The 19,865-nt window shown below is 43.1% G+C and overlaps 1 protein-coding gene and 1 long non-coding RNA gene across 2 annotated transcripts in view; one reads left to right on the plus strand and one right to left on the minus strand.

The window, feature by feature from the left end:
- Positions 1 to 290, plus strand: part of SLC5A9 (solute carrier family 5 member 9) — a 55,808-nt gene extending 55,518 nt beyond the window's left edge. Inside the window, exon 14 of the mRNA XM_053313651.1 lies at positions 2 to 290. Coding sequence (XP_053169626.1) covers positions 2 to 210 — 209 coding nt within the window. The 3' untranslated portion in view covers positions 211 to 290. The remainder of the gene's footprint in view (position 1) is intronic.
- Positions 1 to 19,865, minus strand: part of LOC128353007 (uncharacterized) — a 96,077-nt gene that overhangs the window by 18,270 nt on the left and 57,942 nt on the right. The gene's annotated exons all lie outside the window — the stretch shown is intronic.

A 19,865-nucleotide genomic window follows, 5' to 3' on the forward strand; every position in this document is an offset into this window, starting at 1 on the left:
GAGCTGAAGCTTCCTTGCTGGAAGAAAACGTATTTCTGGTTCTGTGGAATTTCTGTCAACCCCAAGCCCACTTTAAGCAGAGAGGAGGAAGCAGCCCTTGAAAGGAAGCTGACCAGTATTACCGAAGAGCCACTGTGGAAAACTGTTTGCAACACTAATGCTATAGTTCTCTTGGCTATTAATGTCTTCTTATGGGGCTACTTTGGATGAGACTGAGCTTCTTAGAAAACTCAAATGGATTGGTTGGCATGATTTGATTTAGAACAAACACAGGCACCAACTGAAGGAAAGATTCATTCTATAGAAACAAATCCCAAATCTTTATTCAAATAGGCACAGAATGGCTTTGGGTGGGTCCCTGGATCTCACCCTCAATTTCTATCAATAAATAAAATAATAATAAATAAAAAACATTGACCTACCTCACAGGGTTATTGTAATAATGAATAAGGTAAACTGATTTACAAACTAAAGGTGCTCTATCAATTTTTGATGCTAATATTTGACACACACACACCCAAATCCGATGCTTCTGAAAGTGAAAAGGCTACTTGTAAAAGTATAAGGGCTAAATGTTAAAGCCAAAAAAAACAGTTCCATATGGACTTTGAAAGTGTCAATAAGAAACCGTAGGGCTATTAACACAATTCTCAAAATGAAGATAGGAGGCAAGCAGCCCAGGTTTGGAGGCTCATGAGAACCCACACAATTCCTTCCAGCCTATTCAAATCTGGGTAGCCCAACCTTTGCACATTGGTACAAAAACCAAGGTAGGACAAAAATAGAAGCTGTCTATTGGTTCCCCCAGTAGTGTGATGCATTCACCATTTCCAGTTGTCCCCAGGAGCTAGCAGCCATGTTTATAAGAGAGTGATATGTCTAGTAAGGCTGCTTTCTGTGAATGTGCAAAGCACATTCTATGGTCCTTTCCTACCAATAGCTTTAATAGGGCTGGGTCTGCCTCTGGCTCCTTCGTCAGAGGACAGCTGATGCGGCAAAAGGGATTTCCAGCCTCCTGTCAGGATAATGCATGCTGGGATAGTTCTTTTAATCTTTCGCGCTGGGTTTGCTGAGCCAAACAGAGATTCTGCTTGTCTGTGGAATTCTTTACCTCCCAGTATTTCCCCCAGATGCTCTTTCAAAGGCCTTAGTGAAAGGCCTGTGGTACCATTAATCCTGCTAACTACATAAGAGGCATCTTTTAAAGTGGTGGCCCTATTATATTTGGCAAGGGGACAGCAACTGTTCCTATTTAGCCAAACAGAGCATCTCTCCAGTGGCTGCTGCTGGTGTCCCCTTGCCCCCGGTTGTTAGCACATTTTGGACAGGGAATGATTTTCTGTTTTGTTTTACTATGTAAGCTGCAATGAGAACTTTCTTATTGTGAAGTGGCATATAAATATTTTTAATAAGACAATAGATGCATTATAAGCTTTTGTGGACTTTGTCAAATGTACCGAACCAAGTGGGTCTAGTCTGCAAAAATGTATGCTATAATACACTTGTTAGTCTTTTAAGGTGCCACAGGATGCCTTATCTTTTTTCCTATAATAGAGTAACATAAGTAAAGGTAAAGTGTGCCATTGAGTTGATTCGAACCAGCAACCTCTGGCTTGCTAGTCAAGTCATTGCCCCACTGTACCATTAGGTGGTACTCCCTCTAAAATAATCAAGAAATGCATGCATTACAAGGCAAGTTTTAATGCAACTCTGTTTGAAGTTAGTCTAATCATCTCTTCAGTGGTCTAATCATCTCTTCAGGGAAGGAACTTGGAGCCTAGATGCTCTTCCCAGAGCAGCTTCATCCCCTAAGGGGAATATCTTACAGTGCTCACACTTCTAGTCTCCCTTCCGTATGCAACCAGGGTGGATCCTGCTTAGCTTAAGGGGACAAGTCATGCCTGCTACTACAAGACCAGCTCTTTCCCCTGGCATCTCCAAGATAGGGCTGAGAGAGATTCCTGCCTGCAACCTTGGAGAAGCCGCTGCCAGTCTGTGTAGACAATACTGAGCTAGATAGACCAATGGTCTGACTTGGTATATGGCAGCTTCCTATGTTCAGCAGAACTGCAGGGAAACACTCTTGGGGATGCGAATGAGGCTATAGCTCATTGGTAGAGCACATTCTTTGCATGGAGAAGGCCCAAATTCAATCCCTGGCATCTCCAGGTACGGCTGGGAAAGACCTGCCTGAAACCCTAGAGCAGGGGCAGAGTTGTCAGTGCTCCAATGTGTCCATGGAACACGGGCCTCTTTGGTCTGGTGGTCCTTTCACTTGACTTCTCTCTCCCCCTCTTACCACTGGCTGGTTGCTCTTGTTGCCCCACTGGCCGGCTGGCTGTTCCTGCTGCCGCCACTAGCACTGTCAGTCCCATTGTTTGTGCTGCCACAGCAGCTGGCTCCTAGGCCTTGCCTCCATCCCTGCTCTCTGCCGCTGCTGTTTCTCACACCTCCGCTGCCGTGCCAGCTGGCTCCCAGAGTGGTTCAGGGCCTTCATGCTTCCAGCCTGCCCTGGAGCATGCTGGGAAAGGAGGACATGTGTGACAGCGCAAGCAGCAGGTAAGTGGGGTGGGGCCACCCGTGTTCAGGAATTAACGCAGGCCCTCTGTGCTCTTACTACACCACTGCCCTAGAGAGCAGCTGCCAGTCATTGTGGACAGTGCTGAAGTAGGCGGGCTAATGGTCTGACTCTGAGGCGCTCTTACCCCTGTACTTTGGGGCCAAAGGCCAAGGCCTCCACAGCCCCTGGAGGCCCCCAAATCCTCTTTAGTCTGTCCCAGGTGATGTGGTTACCCGGTTGAGCATGATGGTGCTTAATTTGCAGAGGAGGTGGGGCCTCCAAAGGTCTTTAGGTCCGGGCTCCAAAATTACCTAGGTGCACCTCTGACTCAGCATAAAGTCCTTACCCACACTTAGGTCTGACTCATCATAAAGTCCTCACCACAAAAGGCAGTCAATACCATGATTAAATTTCATTGCACTCAACAGATTCCCATTCACTGTGTCATTATGAATCCAATTCTAAAACTGCCAAGAATCTTTTATTAAAAATACCGGTTAGGATGGGTTGTATTAATCATGCTGGGAAGCTGGTGGTTAAGGTCTATATATATGCATTCATGCATGGCCATTGAAATCAAAGAGACTTAGATGCAATGGAACTTACACACTTCGAACATTCTCTCAGTTACATCCATAACCTCTGAAATAAGGGAAATAAGAAAAAAAATCTGTACTACAGTTTTGGCAAGAGGACTAATTGCCACTTCTGAAATTCTAATAAGAAAATGTGGGATGGTACAGATCTTTATGTATGAGCATGTTCTTTTGCCTAAATCTAGGAAGGGCAATCTATTCACAGAACCAGGTTTCTCCATGCAGATTGGTTTGTTGGATCCACTTCTTATAGGTAAAAAATACTGTCTTAGGACATACGTTCCTGGATCCTGCACCTCTGGTGGCATGTGCAGTCATCGTTGTTTGATTGGATCCATGGACTATGCAGATATTCAGGGTGCTTAGCTCTAAAAGAGCTGATCAATTGTTTGGAAGGACTGAATCCTGCTTCCATTTTATTCTCACCAGCTAATGCACACTGTCAGAACTGGAAACGATGGGCATTTTTTTTTTACTAGTACATGGATGAATATTCTCCTGCATGGCAGCTTCTGCCCAACCTGCTACTGTGCATAGGAACATGTGAGTCTGAGTCTCTGACTCGAAAAAGCACCGATTTTTCATGCTAGCACTTAGCAAGACATGCGTTGTCAGCACTGTGGGATTCCTATATCCATGTTGCATGCAGATGGTGGCAAAACAGCATTAGCCTAACTGAAATGCATTGCCTCAATTGTAACTGATATACAAGTCCATCGGCCACAGACACTTTTAATGATGTCAATACAAACTTCCTTATTAATCTTCCCTGCTAGGGCCGTGTCGATCAGCAAATGATTATCATTCATTTTCCTGACAAATCTATCAAGGTCATTCATTATTGTTCCACAAAAAAGGATTGTCTTTTAAACTAAGATTAATGACTTACTGTTTTCTTGTCAGGCTGGCTGCACAAGAGGAAATGAAATTAACAATGAACCCCTATGAACATGTAACTATGATAATTACTGGGGAAACATTTGAAAATGTTTTTTTAAAAAAATTAAGATCCACTTGTACTAGGCACCTTTTTAGTGCAATCAGGAAAAGAAACTTCATACATTTGGGGGGAATGGGCAGGAAGTTTGCAAACAAGACCCCATCTTCTATACACTCATATCCATACATTCAAAATATACAGAGTAGACAAAATGACTCTCTAACGAATTAAGGCATTCATCATGATTAGACCGCAATCCATTTTATCCAATACCTAGGATTTTGTTCCATCCTCATTCATTCAAATTTAAAAGGCTCTAAACTGACAGACTATTATCATCATTATCCACTACAATCCTGAACTTTGTTCAGATTGTTATATTGCTATGCAACTATGTTACATGCTTATTAAGCAGTATTCTTGGATCTTCTTTTACATTGTTAATAAGCAGTAAGCAGTCTATAATACATTTTGCTAAGAGACCCTCTGTAAGGACAGCTACGTTCTTTATGCAGCAAGCACAACTGCTGTGTATGTACCAATATTGTCCCAGTGTTTCTACATATAAAGTGTGGATATGACGCATCCATGTATGTGCATTTGGAATGATGACCCAGTCAAGCTTCCCAAACATTTAAACAGGTTTGAAAAATGTGTGATGGGCATATGTTTTCTATATTTCATGTTGTTGTGGTTGGAAATAGTGTACATGCAGCAATTGCATTTGGTTTGTATAGTTCAGAGTTGCCCTGACAAGAGCACCAAAATGTGTTTAGTACCTTCTTTCCAAGTCTGCTTGGTTTCCACAGGTGAGGAGTGGGAAATAAGTGGCAGAAACCTGTACTTTCTGAAGATCAGTTCAGAAAACAACACACACACACATACACCAGGAAGCACCCACTATAAGGTCAACAAAAAGGAGACCACATCTCAAGATGCTGTGGGATATATGAAGTCCTTTTATTACTCGTAAATATTGTATGCCCAACGTTTTTCAGCCACAAGGATTTATTCAGGGGCATTTATATATCATAACCTTACAAGAGATCTCTGATGAAAGTTTACTGCTTGTTAACTTCAATCCATTACCTTATCACAGTCACCAAAGGTGTGCTAAAACCCAGTCCAAAAAATAGCCATTAGCCTGTTGAAGTAGAAAGTAGCCTGCAGAAATGTGAGCTTTCAACAGAGAAAGCACAAGGGAAAGACACACTTCAGTTACATGAATGTATGTTTTCTTTCTGGCACGTTTTTGTCTCTCTGTAACTAACTTTGCAACAGAATGAGGCTGTTCTCACAAGAGTTAACCAAAGCCGCCCATGTCATCTGGGCCACCAGGAGGCCTCCCAAGGCAGCTGCTCTAGACTCAAGTAGTCTAGATCCACTACCCGGGTACAAAGTGAAGTAGGAGGGGAAAGTAGCCTGTTCTACCTCACTTGTACTTGTCTGGAGCACTGTGGCTGTGTAAAAGGCTCCTGGGAGCAGCAGACCAGAGTCTGTCTTCAAAGACCAATCAGGTAATTTTCTGCCATAATGGGAGATTTAGTTTCAACTTGCAAAGAAAATATATGCTGTTACTAAGTCATAAGTGATTCCCCCCCCCCCCCCCCCGCAGAAGATAAAAGGTAAAGGTACTCTAGGTAAAAGCAGACATTAAAAGGGCACAAACCATTACCAGGGGTCTTCCTGTTCATGGAACATTTCAGCTTTAACTGGCCATCTTGGATCTCAGATAAGAATTTGAGACATCTGAATATGTATTGAAGAAGGGAATTGACTCCAGCACTTTTTTTTCCAAGGAAGAGTGGGCTTTTTCATTTATTTTCTATCTAGGATGATGTGTAAATGAGAAACCTCCTACTCTTCTCTGAAAAAGACAAAAAAAATCTTTGAAAAGGAACTGTGAAACAAAAAATGTCAGGCTATTTTGAAAATAAAATTATTTGGCCATTTTCCTGCAGTTTCTGTGAAGGACTGGCATTGCTTTTTTAGTTTCTGGATTACATGACACACTCCAGCCACCTTTTTTTGGCTCGGGCGGGGGGGAGTTAACTACTGTTATGCCTTTTGCTTTATCTATAACTGGTTGTTAAAAAATTTAAGTTGCAAGTGAATGTTCAGCAACAAGCCCTGTCCACTTAACCTGTGGGACTCGTAACTGCTTCAGTCAGTGCTATAGTTTACATCTGTTGGAAGAAGAAACATTCAGCTGGAAGCTCCAGCAAGCAGCAGCATCAATTTTTTATTAACCTACAGCCACCGTCTCTGAAGACTTACAGACAGCCATAAGTAAGATTACTGTTATAATTTCTTTGGGTCCTCGGGGCTAAAAAGTTTGGAGAACTTTAAAGGTTATTTTAAAAAGAGAGCGAGAGAATTGAGGAAGCTTTGGTTTACTTTAATATCACACACACACACACACACACACACACACATCAAAGCTCAGCTGTAAAACTTGTTTCACGTGGAATTTTTCCCTGTTTTTTTTTAACCTTCTGACAGTTATTCTGTGAAGCAGATGCTTAAATGCCTTGTAGCTTGATCCTCCAACTCTGATGGAAAAAGAATGTGCTTATGTAGACTAGCATAACCCCCTGCTCTGTTCTTTGTGCAGGGTTTGCTTTGCACAAGTTGCACATCATAAAGTCCTGACATTTCCAATGGTAGAAGCAGATAATCGCATGTACCTCGGGCAGTGAGATAAGGATAGACCAGGCAGAATAATGCAGCAATATACCATATTCTATGTCTCCTACTGCCATCCAAAAATCCCGTCTTGCTGGATGGGGTCAACGGGGGGCACAGGAAGTGCCCTGGAGAAAGGTGAGAAATATCCCAGGGAAATGTAGATGCCTTTTGCCACAACAAGATTCCAGACTTGTCTATTTGGTGGGGGGATCAGCACACTTTGCAAAGATCCTGTGTCTCTCCCAGCCATGTGTACCAATGACCATGAGTTCAGTATGAAGAACATCAGATGGATGGAACTCTGCAACAACAGATTTAGGACATCTGCCCTGTCCTTTGTACTATCTCACTGACACATCCTCCACTGGAGAGCTTTGTGTAAGGGGATGGAACTTTGATCAGCAGATGGAAAATAATTAGAATCATGTTGATAAAGAAGCTTCCTTCAACAAAGGGGAGTTCAGTAAGGAAAATTCAGCTTTCATGAAGACAAAAGACACCTGCTCCCTACCTTTTCTGTTTAAATCTGATCTATGTATATACAGTGGCATGGCAATTTAGAATCCATGCAGCTTTCCAAATAGTATCTTAATCTCCAGCCCTTCTTTCTGGTATTAACACTGGAACACTCAATTCACTTTATACACTGTGCACAAGACACAATTAAGAAAGGGAGTCTCATGTGAACATTAGGTCCCTGCTTTGATTGGCCAAATTGTCTTAGATTATTTAAAATGAAAGGCCCTGGAGTCTCTTCCAGCATTTTTTGTCTCTTTGCTATTTTATCTCCTGACAAGTTTCCAAAAATAGAAGAATGGGGAACCGTATAGCTAAGCTGCATTGCAGCCAAGATACTGCCTACACAAATGCCAGGGAGAGAAGCTAAATGAACCCAGAGCATATGGTGCTCTGCTGACAGAGCTAAGAAACCAGTTCTGCATGAGCAGTGAGGAACATCTTGAAGCGCGCAAGACATATGTGTTTTAGGAAAAAGATTGAAGTGTTTCATAATAAAAAAGGACAAAGTGAAATACAAGTGCTGTATAAAATTTTAATTAAAAACTGGTTTCACCCTTCAATGTGACTAGGCAATATGCTTCACAGATGGATTTCATATTTTAAGTATTATCCATACCAAAAAAGTAAATGAGACAAATAAAGTCTTCAAAAATGCCACAGAGGCTAAGATGTATGTAAACACGAGACAATTGTGGGGAAAACAAGGCAAGGAAAGAAAGCAACCTTCTGTCAACTGTTTGCTGCTGGATAACTGAAAAAGCCACACAATTGGAGTCTTTCCATTCTTGCACCCTGCTGAAGTCTCTCTACTGCCTCATGATGGCCCCCTAGTGCCCATTTGATGCCATATATACTAATTAAAATGTGGCCAGATCAAAGTTAATGTGCTAGACAGCTCATGTTTGCCCTTAGATTCTTATGCATAGAATTTCATCAACTACTGCTTTACATCTCCCTATAATGCATGATTTCAATAATATAAGAATACAGCATTGTAAGTAGACATGCCCATGAAAGCCCATTAAATCTAAACCCCTACTATCAAGTATCCTGGTCTGTAACCTATAGAAGTGAATATATAACCTGTTTTCTTAATATGAATATAAAGATTAAGAAATGCTTAAATAAAAACTGAATGCTAATTTCAGCCACAGGAATATAGGGAAGATTTCTTCACAAACATCCCAGGTTATATCTTTACATTGAGGACAGTTGGAAGGACAGTTCAAGCAATAGCAGGGAGTTATTCACACATGGTTTCATGCCGCGGGGTATCTGAAGAGCAAATCTGCTTCACAGCAGATGCACAGGTGTTTAATTCAGGAGATTAAATGGACAGTTTGTATAGGGTCAGCTCCTCTCTGCAATGCTTGCAGATTTTTTTCCCTGTGCGTTCCCACAGTTTGCTCCAGGTTTTTTCTCCAACCAATCACATCACAGAGGAGGAGGCGAGAGAGCGTTTTGTTTTGTTTGTTAGTTTTACAGCTGGTTACGGAAGACCAGCATGACAAGTTGCCAAGCAGCCAACTCAAACAACAGAACACTTAACCTGAGCCTGCCGAATCTCACCCAAATCTTTGCTGATTTTTATCATAAACTTGCCTTTGTAACTGCCTTCACCCAGACCATTTAAGAGGCATGGAAGTTTAAAGCAAAAATCATTGCTTTCTCTCTTTCATGAAGAAAAATGCAGCCAATGGAATCCGCTCAGATACAATGGGCTCAGATTATATCTTGCATTTAACTCAGGAATTTCTCCCTCCCCCTCCCCTTCTGGACTCCCTCCAAAGAATTGCATCCATCTGCCACAACCCCTTCCCCCACCCCCAGTGCTTGCAATTGCAGATCACTCAAAGAGCACACCAGACCAAGCTGTCACATTCTCCTTTGCTGATACCTGGGTGGATTTACAGAAATCCACCCAGCAAACAAGAAAGAAAGAAAGAAAGAAAGAAAGAAAGAAAGAAAGAAAGAAAGAAAGAAAGAAAGAAAGAAGCGCTTCCATACATCACAGAGAAACTTCAGGGCATAACAGAAGCCTTGGTTTGGTTTGGTTTGGTTTGGTTTTTTAAAAGCCACGGAAAATAGAGAATTTTTTAAAGCTGGACATAATTCGGGCTAATCCAAAATGCACAGCCATGATTCCGGGGGGAAACAGAGTCCTGACTGTACTGTCCCTGATAGCCTGTAGCAACTTCGGAGTAAATGCAGCTAATATGTATACTGGCCCACTCCATTCCGGAGTAGATTTGAACTAAAAGCCATGTGTGTAAAGCTCCCTGGTGACCTATTGGATAGTATAAGATAGTACTAGGTGAAGATGGAATGTTTGAAGATCTGTCACACAAGAGGGCAAATTCAATTACCTTGAACTCTATATGCTGAAATATATGCAGAGAAGTTACAGTAGTAGCCAAAATGTCATGATCCCTGAAGCTCATATACAAATGAAACAATTAATTTTCACTTTTTAAAGAAGTGTTAAACATATAAAAAGGGAAGGAGAGTTGAAAATACCTCAGGGGAAACATATACCAACCCTTTATACTGGCAGGATTTGATATATTTCTAAATGTAAACTTATCTCTAACAAATATTTATCCATCCTCTTCAAATCCTCTGGAGACAGGTACTATTCTTTCAGGCAATGCACTCATTCATTCTTGAGAACTGGTCTAGTGGCAGAAAGCATGGCTTGTTCCCTTAGCTAAGCAGGGTCTGCCCTAGTTGCATATGAATGGGAGACTTGATATCTGAGTACTGTAAGATATTTCCCTTAGGGGATGGAGCCGTTCCGGGAAGAGCAGAAGGTTCCATGTTCCCTTCCTGGCATCTCCAAGATTGGGCTGAGAGAGATTCCTGTCTGCAACTTTGGAGAAGCTGCTGCCAGTCTGTGTAGACAATACTGAGCTAGATGGACCTATGGTCTGACTCAGTATATGGCAGCTTCCTATGTTCCTGTGTTCCTATTCTTACATTTAGAAGCCATATCCTCATACCATTTTATTTACTATTCTGTTGCAACTTATTTTTCCTCAGTAACTCTTGAATTACTGTTCTCCATGGGAGTCCTTACACAGTTTTAAAACTGCACTGTATCTAATTCCTTCAGGCTTGCTTTCTTCCATTATAAATTCCAGCATCTTTAATGGAATCTCTAATTTGCCTATAGTCTTCTTAAAGAATTGTATCCAGAACCAGACACCCAGAGTACTTGAGTCCAGATGAGGTCTTCCGAATACTGAGCAGAGCAATGCTGTTGTTTCCACCTCTCTTGGGCACTTTCTAGATGGCAGCTTAAAATTGCTTTGCAACATGTAGGCTTGGTGTGCGTACATACAATCTAGATTTTGACACCATCTTGCATGGCGGAATGTTTGCAAAGCCACAGCCTGAATTGGATCTTTTCTTGACATTTCAGGCTTAAATTGTAAGTGTGAGAAAATAACATATAACCTGTTTTCTTAATATGAATATAAAGATTAAGAAATACTTAAATAAAAACTGAATAATGTTAATTTCAGCCACAGGAATAAAGGGAAGATGTCTTCAAAAACATTGCAAATTCACTGGAAGAGGGGGGCTGGAAAGGCAGGTGACAGAAAGCCATCAGTCACCCTCTCCCTCCTCTCGCTCTCTCCTAGAGGAAGTGGTGTTAAATCCCATGGCAGCTTCAGAATGTTAGAGTAAAAACCATGGGATTTTACACCACTTCCTCCGCAGTCCGGAAAGCACCCATCGTGGACAGATCAGAAAGTGCATACACAACAGAAAGTGCATACACTGTTGAATGCATGTGCATTCATAGAATAGAAGAATTGAATTCTTTTATTTTTATAATATGATTTAAATTCAGCTGATCAATGCACTACTAGATAGTTGCTGAAAGCAACTTTGGAGATCTTTGATTCATATATATCTGGTGTGCATTACGGAGACCTGGTCAGGAGAGGCTAGTGGCCCGGTTCAGTCCCTGATCCTCCCAATGCGTTACTTCATGGTGGAGCAGGTGAGAGGATGTGGGCGGGGAGGTGTGGTGGCTGTGGTCTATAAGAATACTATCTCCCTTACCAGGATCCCTGTCAAGGAGTTGGCCTATATTGAATGTGTGTTCTTAAGTCCAGGGACCAAGGATAGATTGGGACTTTTGTTGGTATACCGATCACCCCGTTGTCCAACAGAGTCTCTATCTGAGCTGATGGACCTGGTTGCTGAGCTGGCATTGGAGTGGACCAAGTTGTTGTTGGTGGGGGAATTCAATGTCCAATTCAGGACCAGGTTGTCAGGGGCAGCTCAAGAGTTCATAGCCGCCATGATGACTGGGGGCCTCTGGACCAATGCATGATGTAGGTCACACGCTCAACTTGGTCTTCTGCTCTGATCAGGGTGGTGTTCCATGAGTAGGGACCCCTGTTATCTCCCCACTGTCATGGACGGATCACCATCTGGTTAGGGTAGGACTTGCAGCCACAACCCACCTCTGCAGGGGTGAAGGACCCATTAGGTTGGTCCACCTGAAAAGGTTATTGGATCCAAAAGGAAACCCCTTGGAAGGGTTTCAAGGGAATCATTCTGCTAGTGATTCTGTCGATGCTCTGGTGCAAACATGGAATAATGAACTTACTAGAGCGGTAGACACAATTGCTCCTAAGTGTCCTCACTGACCTGCTTTAAAGTCAGCCCCGTGGTATTCGGATATACTGCAGGAGCTGAATCAGTGAGGTAGACAATTAGAGTACAAGTGGAGGAAGACTCAGTGTGAATCTGACAGATTGCAACACAGAGCTCATTTGAGGATCTATGCTCTGGCAGTTTGGCAGCAAAGAAGTGGTTCTTTTCTGCCCGCATTGCTTCTGCAAGTTCACGTCCAGCTGAGTTGTCTAGGGTTGTGAGGGGGCTAGTTCATACCATATCTGCCTTGAATTTGAACTTGGAGCCATCTGTTACTCACTGTGATGTGTCTAACAACTTCTTTGCAGATAAAATATCTTGTATTTGTGCTGAACTAGACTCCACAGTTACTGCAGAGTCTTTCGTAGAGGTAGCCAGCAACTCCTCTTGTGGGATTGGATCAGATCACGTTAAGTCTGTAACTTCTGAGGATGTGGACAAACAGCTTTGGACTGTGCGCCCCACCACCTGCTCTCTTGACCCTCGCCTAACCTGGCTTATTTCATCTGGCAGAGAGGGTCTGGTAAATATCATAAATGCTTCTCTGAGGGAGGACAGGATGCCTCCTTGTGTTAAGGAGGCTATTATTAGACCTTATTTGAAGAAACCTGCATTGGATCCCTCAGAGCTAGCTAATTACAGACCTGTCTCTAATCTCCCTTGGTTGGGCAAGGTGACTGAGTGAGTGGTTGCTTCGCAGCTCCAGGCAGTTTTGGATGACACAGAATATTTAGATCCTTTCCAGACTGGCTTTCAGGTGTACTATGGGGTTGAGACTGCCTTGGTCAGCTGGAGGGATGATCTCCAATTGGTGATCGACAGAGGTAGTGTGACTCTGCTGATTCTTTTGGATCTCTCAGCGGCTTTCAATACCATTGACCATGGTACCCTGCTGGGTCTCTTGAAGGAGGTGGGATTGGATGGCACAGTTTTACAGTGGTTCTGCTCCTACCTCTCTGGCAGATTCCAGATGGTGTCACTTGGAGACTGTTCTGAAAAACGAGAGCTAAAGTGTCAGGTTCCACAAGACTCCATACTGTCTCCAATGCTTTTTAACATCTACATCAAACTGCTGGGAGAGATCGTCAGGAAGTTTGGTCTGGGATGCTATCAATATATTGATCACTACCAGATCTATTTCTCCATACCAACTTCATCAGGAAATGGCACGACCCCCCTCTAAGTGCCTACCTCAAGGCGATATTGGGCTGGATGAGAGATAACAAGCTGAAGTTGAATCCTAACAAGACGGAGGTACTGTCTGTAGGGGGTCAGGAGCCAAGAGATGGTTTAGATCTGCCTCTTTTGGATGTGATTGCACTCCCCCTAAAAGATCAGGTTCAAAGTCTGGTCCATTTCTGGAAACAAATGACCTTAAAACGGTGGCACATCTGCTAATAACCTCTAGGCTTGACTACTGTAATGCACTCTATGGGGGGCTGCCTTTGTACGTAGTTCAGAAACTACAGGTGGTACAGAATGTGGCAGCCAGATTGGTCTCTGGGTTTACCCAAAGGGACCATATAACACTGATTCTAAAAGAACTGCACTGGCTGCCGATATGTTTCCAAACAAAATACAAAGTGCTGGTTATTACCTATAAGGCCCTCAACGGCTAAGGTTCAAGGTACTTAAGAGAGCCTTCTCTATCGTGAACCCTGTTGCCTATTAAGATCATCTGGAGAGGTCTGGTTATGGTTGTCGCCAACTCGTTTGGTGGCAACTAGGGACCGGGCCTTCTCTGTGGCTACCCCAGGGCTTTGGAATGTGCTTCCTGCTGAAATAAGAGCATCTCTTTCTCTGTTTGCTTTTAGGAGAACCCTGAAGACATACCTGTTTTCCCAGGCTTTTAATTGAAATTTAAATATTAAATGCTAATGTGTGTTTTTATCTACTGTGATTTTTATAGTTTTTATGAATTTTAAATATTTTTGTATTAAGTTTTAATTTGCACACCACCTAGAGATTTCTATACAAGGCAGTATAGAAATGCAATATATTTATTGTGATGAAAAGCTTAAATCTTCCTGTGTTAGTAAGTAAGACTTCTGTAGTGGGCAGGCAGCCAGCACTGATAGAGTTACCTGGGGGAAAGCAGTTGACTTTGATTGACATGACCTAGGAGACTGATAGAGACTGATAGAGTTACCTGAGGGAAAGCAGTTGACCTAGGAGACCCTAGCTCATGACCCAATTGGTTAACTAGTGGGTGGAACTAAAGGGCCTCTGAGGGTCTTCTGGGAAGAAGAAGGGTATGCCAAGGTGAGAGAGGAGCATAGGAGTCTTGCCAGATTATTGCAGGGTGAGTTCTGCAAATCACCAAGGTTCAGAAATTCCAGGGATTGGTCTCACCTAGATCCAGGTGAGGTCCAAAGGAAGGAAGCCAAGGCTTATGGCTTCAGAAGGTTAGACTTAGGAAAAAGTAAGGCCCTATACACAACCAGTGAGTAGAGCTGATAAGGGTTCCGCAGAGAGAGAGGGCTTAACCCACTCTCCCTGCAGACAATCTCGGAACCCTCCTCAGGCAGACGGATTGCCCAGCCAGACAAGCGGCAGCTTTGCTCAGGAGCTCCTACACCTGGCTACAGCTTGCCTTACTGCTCTGGGGATTGGGTGAAGGGAAGCACTGCCCTCTGGCACCCCACTCCTGTAGCCCCAGTAATGCACCATGCAAGTGCACGGAGCATCCCTGGGGTACCCCCTCCCCAATTGTGTCTGCTACGGCTGCAAGCAGCCACAGCAGACACATGGCCAAAAAAAAAATGAGGTTAACGGAGTGCTTGCTCCATTAGCCTCATTTAAGGGGGTGGCTCCATAAGCGGGCTTGCCACCGTGCCTCCACTGGGGCCGCGTGGCTCCCGTTGCTGCACACAAGCAGCGGAAATCAGGCTGGGCTCCCTTAGCCCAGCTTCTGCTGCTCATGAGAATCACCTCCTTGTTTTAGTAAGGCTTGCGTTAGGATTTATTTTATTTTGTGTGTGTTGTTTTGCATACCCAAGCCTCTGCTTCTTGCAATGGACTATCTTTAATCCTAACCTAAGGACTGTTTACTTCAAGTGCCACCTGAGAACATCTGGGTATTTTGAATACTGTTGTAACCACTAAGCTAATATTATTTTCAACAGCTATGTGTGAAATCCTGAACTGGCTATATATATAGTCAGTATATATGCAATAAATTGTTTTCTTTGTTTTACAAGCCCTCTCAGAATGTTTGACACACTCTGGGAGAGGGGAAGTCTCTAGTTCACATGCTCCCAAGCAGCCAGCTACAGCCCCACTTAAGTGTGTGTGAGTGTGTGTGTGTGTGTGTGTGTGTGTGTGTGTGTGTGTGACACCACATTTTTATATTTGGAACTGGAAGTTTTATCGCTCTCTTCCAGTTAGGGAAAATTACTAAGGAGTGATTGGTGGCAGCAATACAATTTGTCAGAGATTTTTCTTTGCTTTTTAATATTTAAATCCCAGTCAGCTCACCAGGTAACTGTGAGGGGTGACTCAGGGATAATTCCTCCCACGTGAGTTGATTGGCTGGATCTGTTCCTTACAACTTCAATGCCTTTTCTATAGGAAAGTACCTCACACTATAAGGTCTCCATTAAGGGTATTAATTGATAACCAAACACAGAACTATTTTGTTCAAGTAAAGTTTGCCACGTTCTCCTTAAATTTTTTGACCAAACATTATTATTATTTTTCAAGTGGCTTGCAACATGACGATTCTAACAATTTCTCAGCAATCCAATACACTGCTAAAGAAGTACTTTAATTATGTTGGATATTTAGGAATGCCAGGGCTCTCCAAAACTGTGAATATCTTTAACTGTCTACAGTTAATGTGTTTGCGAACCTGTCATCAGCTGTTCTAGTAACTGCAACAGCCACTGCAATACATTATTCCAAGGTAGACGTAGAAGTAAGCAATTGAACCTGCTGGTTCTGATTTAAACTGCACCAATGTAAATATCAAATAAAATCTAGAGCTGCCAGTACAAAGTCTAATATATATATTGGTGGTATATAGTATACATATGGGAACATAAATATTTTAATATAAGCTAATATAACTTTTTATATGATATAGGTATACAGTTCTTAGGTATTACAGTTAATTCCTCAAATACATTTATCTTTTATTATTTTTAAAAAAATCAAGATAATTTATTGAGGTATAATTTATCAGATTTCAAGCCCTGTTATTTATAGCTTGCTGCTTTAAAGGAAAGAAAAGCCACTCCCCACGCAGAGGTGTAGGGACCATTAAGCAAGGGAGGACTACCATCCCCCAGCTGCTAGGGTCTGGCGGTGGCCACCAAGACACCCCCTCACCCTCGTCCAGGACACCCAGCCAGTGAATGTAGTGCTCGCCAGTTGAGCATACAAGTTGTGCCATTCTCCTCCCCAGCCAATGTTTCACCAAAGTGCTGCTTGGGCCGCGGGGGGATGTGGGGAGCTCAGCCAGCCAGCGTTTCAATGAAATGGTGACTGGGGAGGGTGGGAGAGGGTCCAAATGGACCCTCTAAAGCAGGGATCCTCAACGTTGGGCCCCCAGATGTTCTTGGACTTCAACTCCCATAATCCCCAGCCAAAGGCCACTGGGCCTGGGGATTATGGGAGTTGAAGTCCAAGAACATCTGGGGGCCCAACATTGAGGATCCCTGCTCTAAAGGGCAGTGGCCATGCCCCCTGCATCTGACATTAGCCATAGGGGAGTGGCTAGTATTGAGGATGGGGCAAGCCAGCCCCTGCAGAGCTTCTCCAGTCAGCGGTTGGTTAAATCGCTGACTAGGAGCTCCTTTCCGCGCCTCCTGAGGCTCTTTAGTTCTATATTTGATTTTTTAAATTGACTTTAATAAACAAGTTTTAAAATTGTTTTGTGCTGTATCTTGTATTTTTTTTTTAATGGTGTGTTGTGATTTGATCTGCTTTGTGGATGTTTTAATGTTGCGTCCTGAGCCACCCAGAGAACAATTTGTTATGGGGAAGCTAACAAATAAAGAGAGAACACGGGCCTCCTGTTCCCTAGCTACGCCCTGGAACTCTATTTTACCACAATTCACTATTTTAGGACACATTTGATTATTCTGTACCCAGCTATTTTAGTCTAAAGCTCTGTGTAAGGTGGAAATGGAACACTTTTGAAAGGAGATTAGAATCCCATAGAGACTGAGTGGAAGTCATTACAGCACTTTTCTGCACACCACAGTTGCTTAAAAAGCACTTGATGACTTCAGGTGTGCAGGAACAAGGCCTGGTTACACCAGCCGAGCCCTAAATCAGTGAAAGTTGAGAAGGGCATGAATGGCAAACCCTAAAGCCACAAATATTATACTTGCGCTTTCTCTCTCTCTTGCTCTTGCTCTCTCTCGCTCTCTGGACTCTGACAGCTTTAACATCAGGCTCCATCACACAAAGAACAGTGGCTGTTTATTTCTGACAGCTACATGATTAAAAACCAGTAAACCGGGAAGGCTACAAGAAAGTCTCTTTTAAGTGTTGGGCTTTTTAAAAAGAGGTGTGTATGTGCTTTTAATGCAATGATAGATCACTTCTGTGACAAATGCTGTCAAAGGTTCACAAACAGTAATTTTTGCATCATTGTATCTCTGTGTGGTAGAAAAGCACTGATCCGATTTTATCCACAGGGTTCTAAAAACACAAAAAGAGACTGAATACTGCACAAACAGGTTAAAACCACATAATGGAGCACAGACAGGATGAGTTTTCACACTTTCAAAACTCTACCTTGTTATTTAGAAAACTTCAGAGGTGAGGGAACAACATAGAGAGAAACAACAGCAAACAAAATCACATTTAAGACATACACAGCATCCAGAAAGCTTCCTTCATCAGGAATATTCCATATGGGTAAAGGAATGTAAATGGAATTAAAATTTATTGCACTAATCTGTGGAAGGTGAAAGGATATGCTTAGCACACAGAGCTCCCCTTCCTAATCCAGATTCATCATTCTTTTCAAAGAAGGGAACAGATCCCTGTGTTTGGACTAGGTTCCTCTACTGTAATGAATGGGGAGCACTTCTATCCCAAGAGAACTGTGGGTCACACAAGTAAACATGGGTATTTGGAGGAGAGTATAAATAGTAGTACCTTAAGTGACACAGCAGGGAAATGCTTGACTAATGAGCAGAAGGTTACCGGTTCAAATCCTCACTACTACTATATCGGGCAGCAGTAATATAGGAAGATGCTGAAAGGTATCATCTCATACTGCAGAGGAAGAGACAATGGTAAATCCCTTCGGTATTCCACCAAAGAAAACCACAGGGCTCTGTGGGTGCCAGGAGTCGGAATTGACTTGACGGCACACTTTATTTTACTTTATGCAGCAGTATAAGAGACAAACTAGCTGTCAAAAACCACGTGCTTCTGTTTACAAACAAAGGCATGTGACTTTTGGGGTGATGTCACCAGATACACGTGCATGCTAATGTCACTGGGAGCTGTCAGAATTAGGCCTATGTCACCAGAAATGTTTAGAACCACCCTTAAGCCCTCACCCTGGAAGTTCTGCCCTGCACCCCACCCCAGAATATGCCTGGGGTGACCCCTCTATGAACATGCCCCACCATCCTGGGCAAATAGGAACAGGTTTTAAAGCCCGGGAATACTTGATTACCAATGTTTCCATAGCAGGGGCAAAGCCACCATTGGGCGCATGGGTTCAAAGAACCCAGCCGAGAGCCACGGAAGGGCTGCGCGAACCCTCTGGAGTTCATTCCCAGACAGCATATGCTAGCTGGGTGCATTTATTTCCCTTTCTCTCTCTCATTGGAGGAATAGGAAGGGAAATAAATGCTCTGGAGGTCTCATGAGGGCCCTCCGGAGACCGGGCCATGCCCATTTTGCATGTGATGTCATGCACACATGGGCGTGGCCCAGTCTCCAGAGGGTCTGTGTGAGCCCTCTAGAGCTCATTCTCAGCCAGCATTTGCAGACTGGGTAAATGTATTTCCCTTTCTCTCCCTCCAGCACTCCGGAGGGTTCGTGTGGGCCCTCCAGCAATCAGGCCACACCCACATGCATGTGACATCACCTTCAAGGGGCATTGCTGGTGTGTGCAGCACAGACACGGTGGGGCCACCAGGGTCGGGGCAGAACCCGGACCTCTGGACCCTGGTTCCGAAACTGTTTCGTGGGCAGCATGGGCAGGCTGTAAAGCTCATTGCAGCACCACATGCAGCTCTCTCTTAGATAGACAGATCTCTGTGTGGTATTTCAGCTACCAATACCACCTAGAAAATCTAGTTGCTGACCACTGATTTATAAAGCTTCTGCATAAGGAGTGAATAATTCAGGATGAATACAGATAATCCCAAGTGATAATTAAAAACATAAACTGGCCAGTAAAGCAATTCTGCTACACCTTTGCTCCTTCCAACTGATGATTGGGTTCTCATGTAAGTTGAAATTCTGTTCACTTGGGAAGCACATTGCAGATGGCCAGCTTATCAAGTAATGCATGTGCACCATAGTAGCTTTCCACTTAGTAAATTGCCTGCAGCTTTGGTGCACTTATAACACATAAACTGCATCCAAAGTGGTCAACTTGTTCAGCACAGAAAGCCACATGGGTTTGGAAATGTTAAGATACTTAAACCCACCAAGCAACTGGGATTCCTTTTACATGCCTTTTGATTTCCAAGTTCATGAAGCATACTGCCAACACTTTTTCAGTTGCATTCAACTCATCAAACTTTTTTTTTGCCCAATCCTGCCTTATGCTGATTACATTTTTTGTATTGTTTGCAGAAGAAAATACAATGTCTGCCAGGAATTCTCATATGCTGCAAGAATATTTATTTTAGAAAAGAAAAGCTTGCCCACTAAATTCCAGTTTTCTTTTCTTTTTTCCTTCCCCCGCCCCCCT

The sequence above is a fragment of the Hemicordylus capensis genome, chromosome 4 (genome assembly GCF_027244095.1).
Source record: "Hemicordylus capensis ecotype Gifberg chromosome 4, rHemCap1.1.pri, whole genome shotgun sequence".
Lineage (NCBI taxonomy): Eukaryota > Metazoa > Chordata > Lepidosauria > Squamata > Cordylidae > Hemicordylus > Hemicordylus capensis.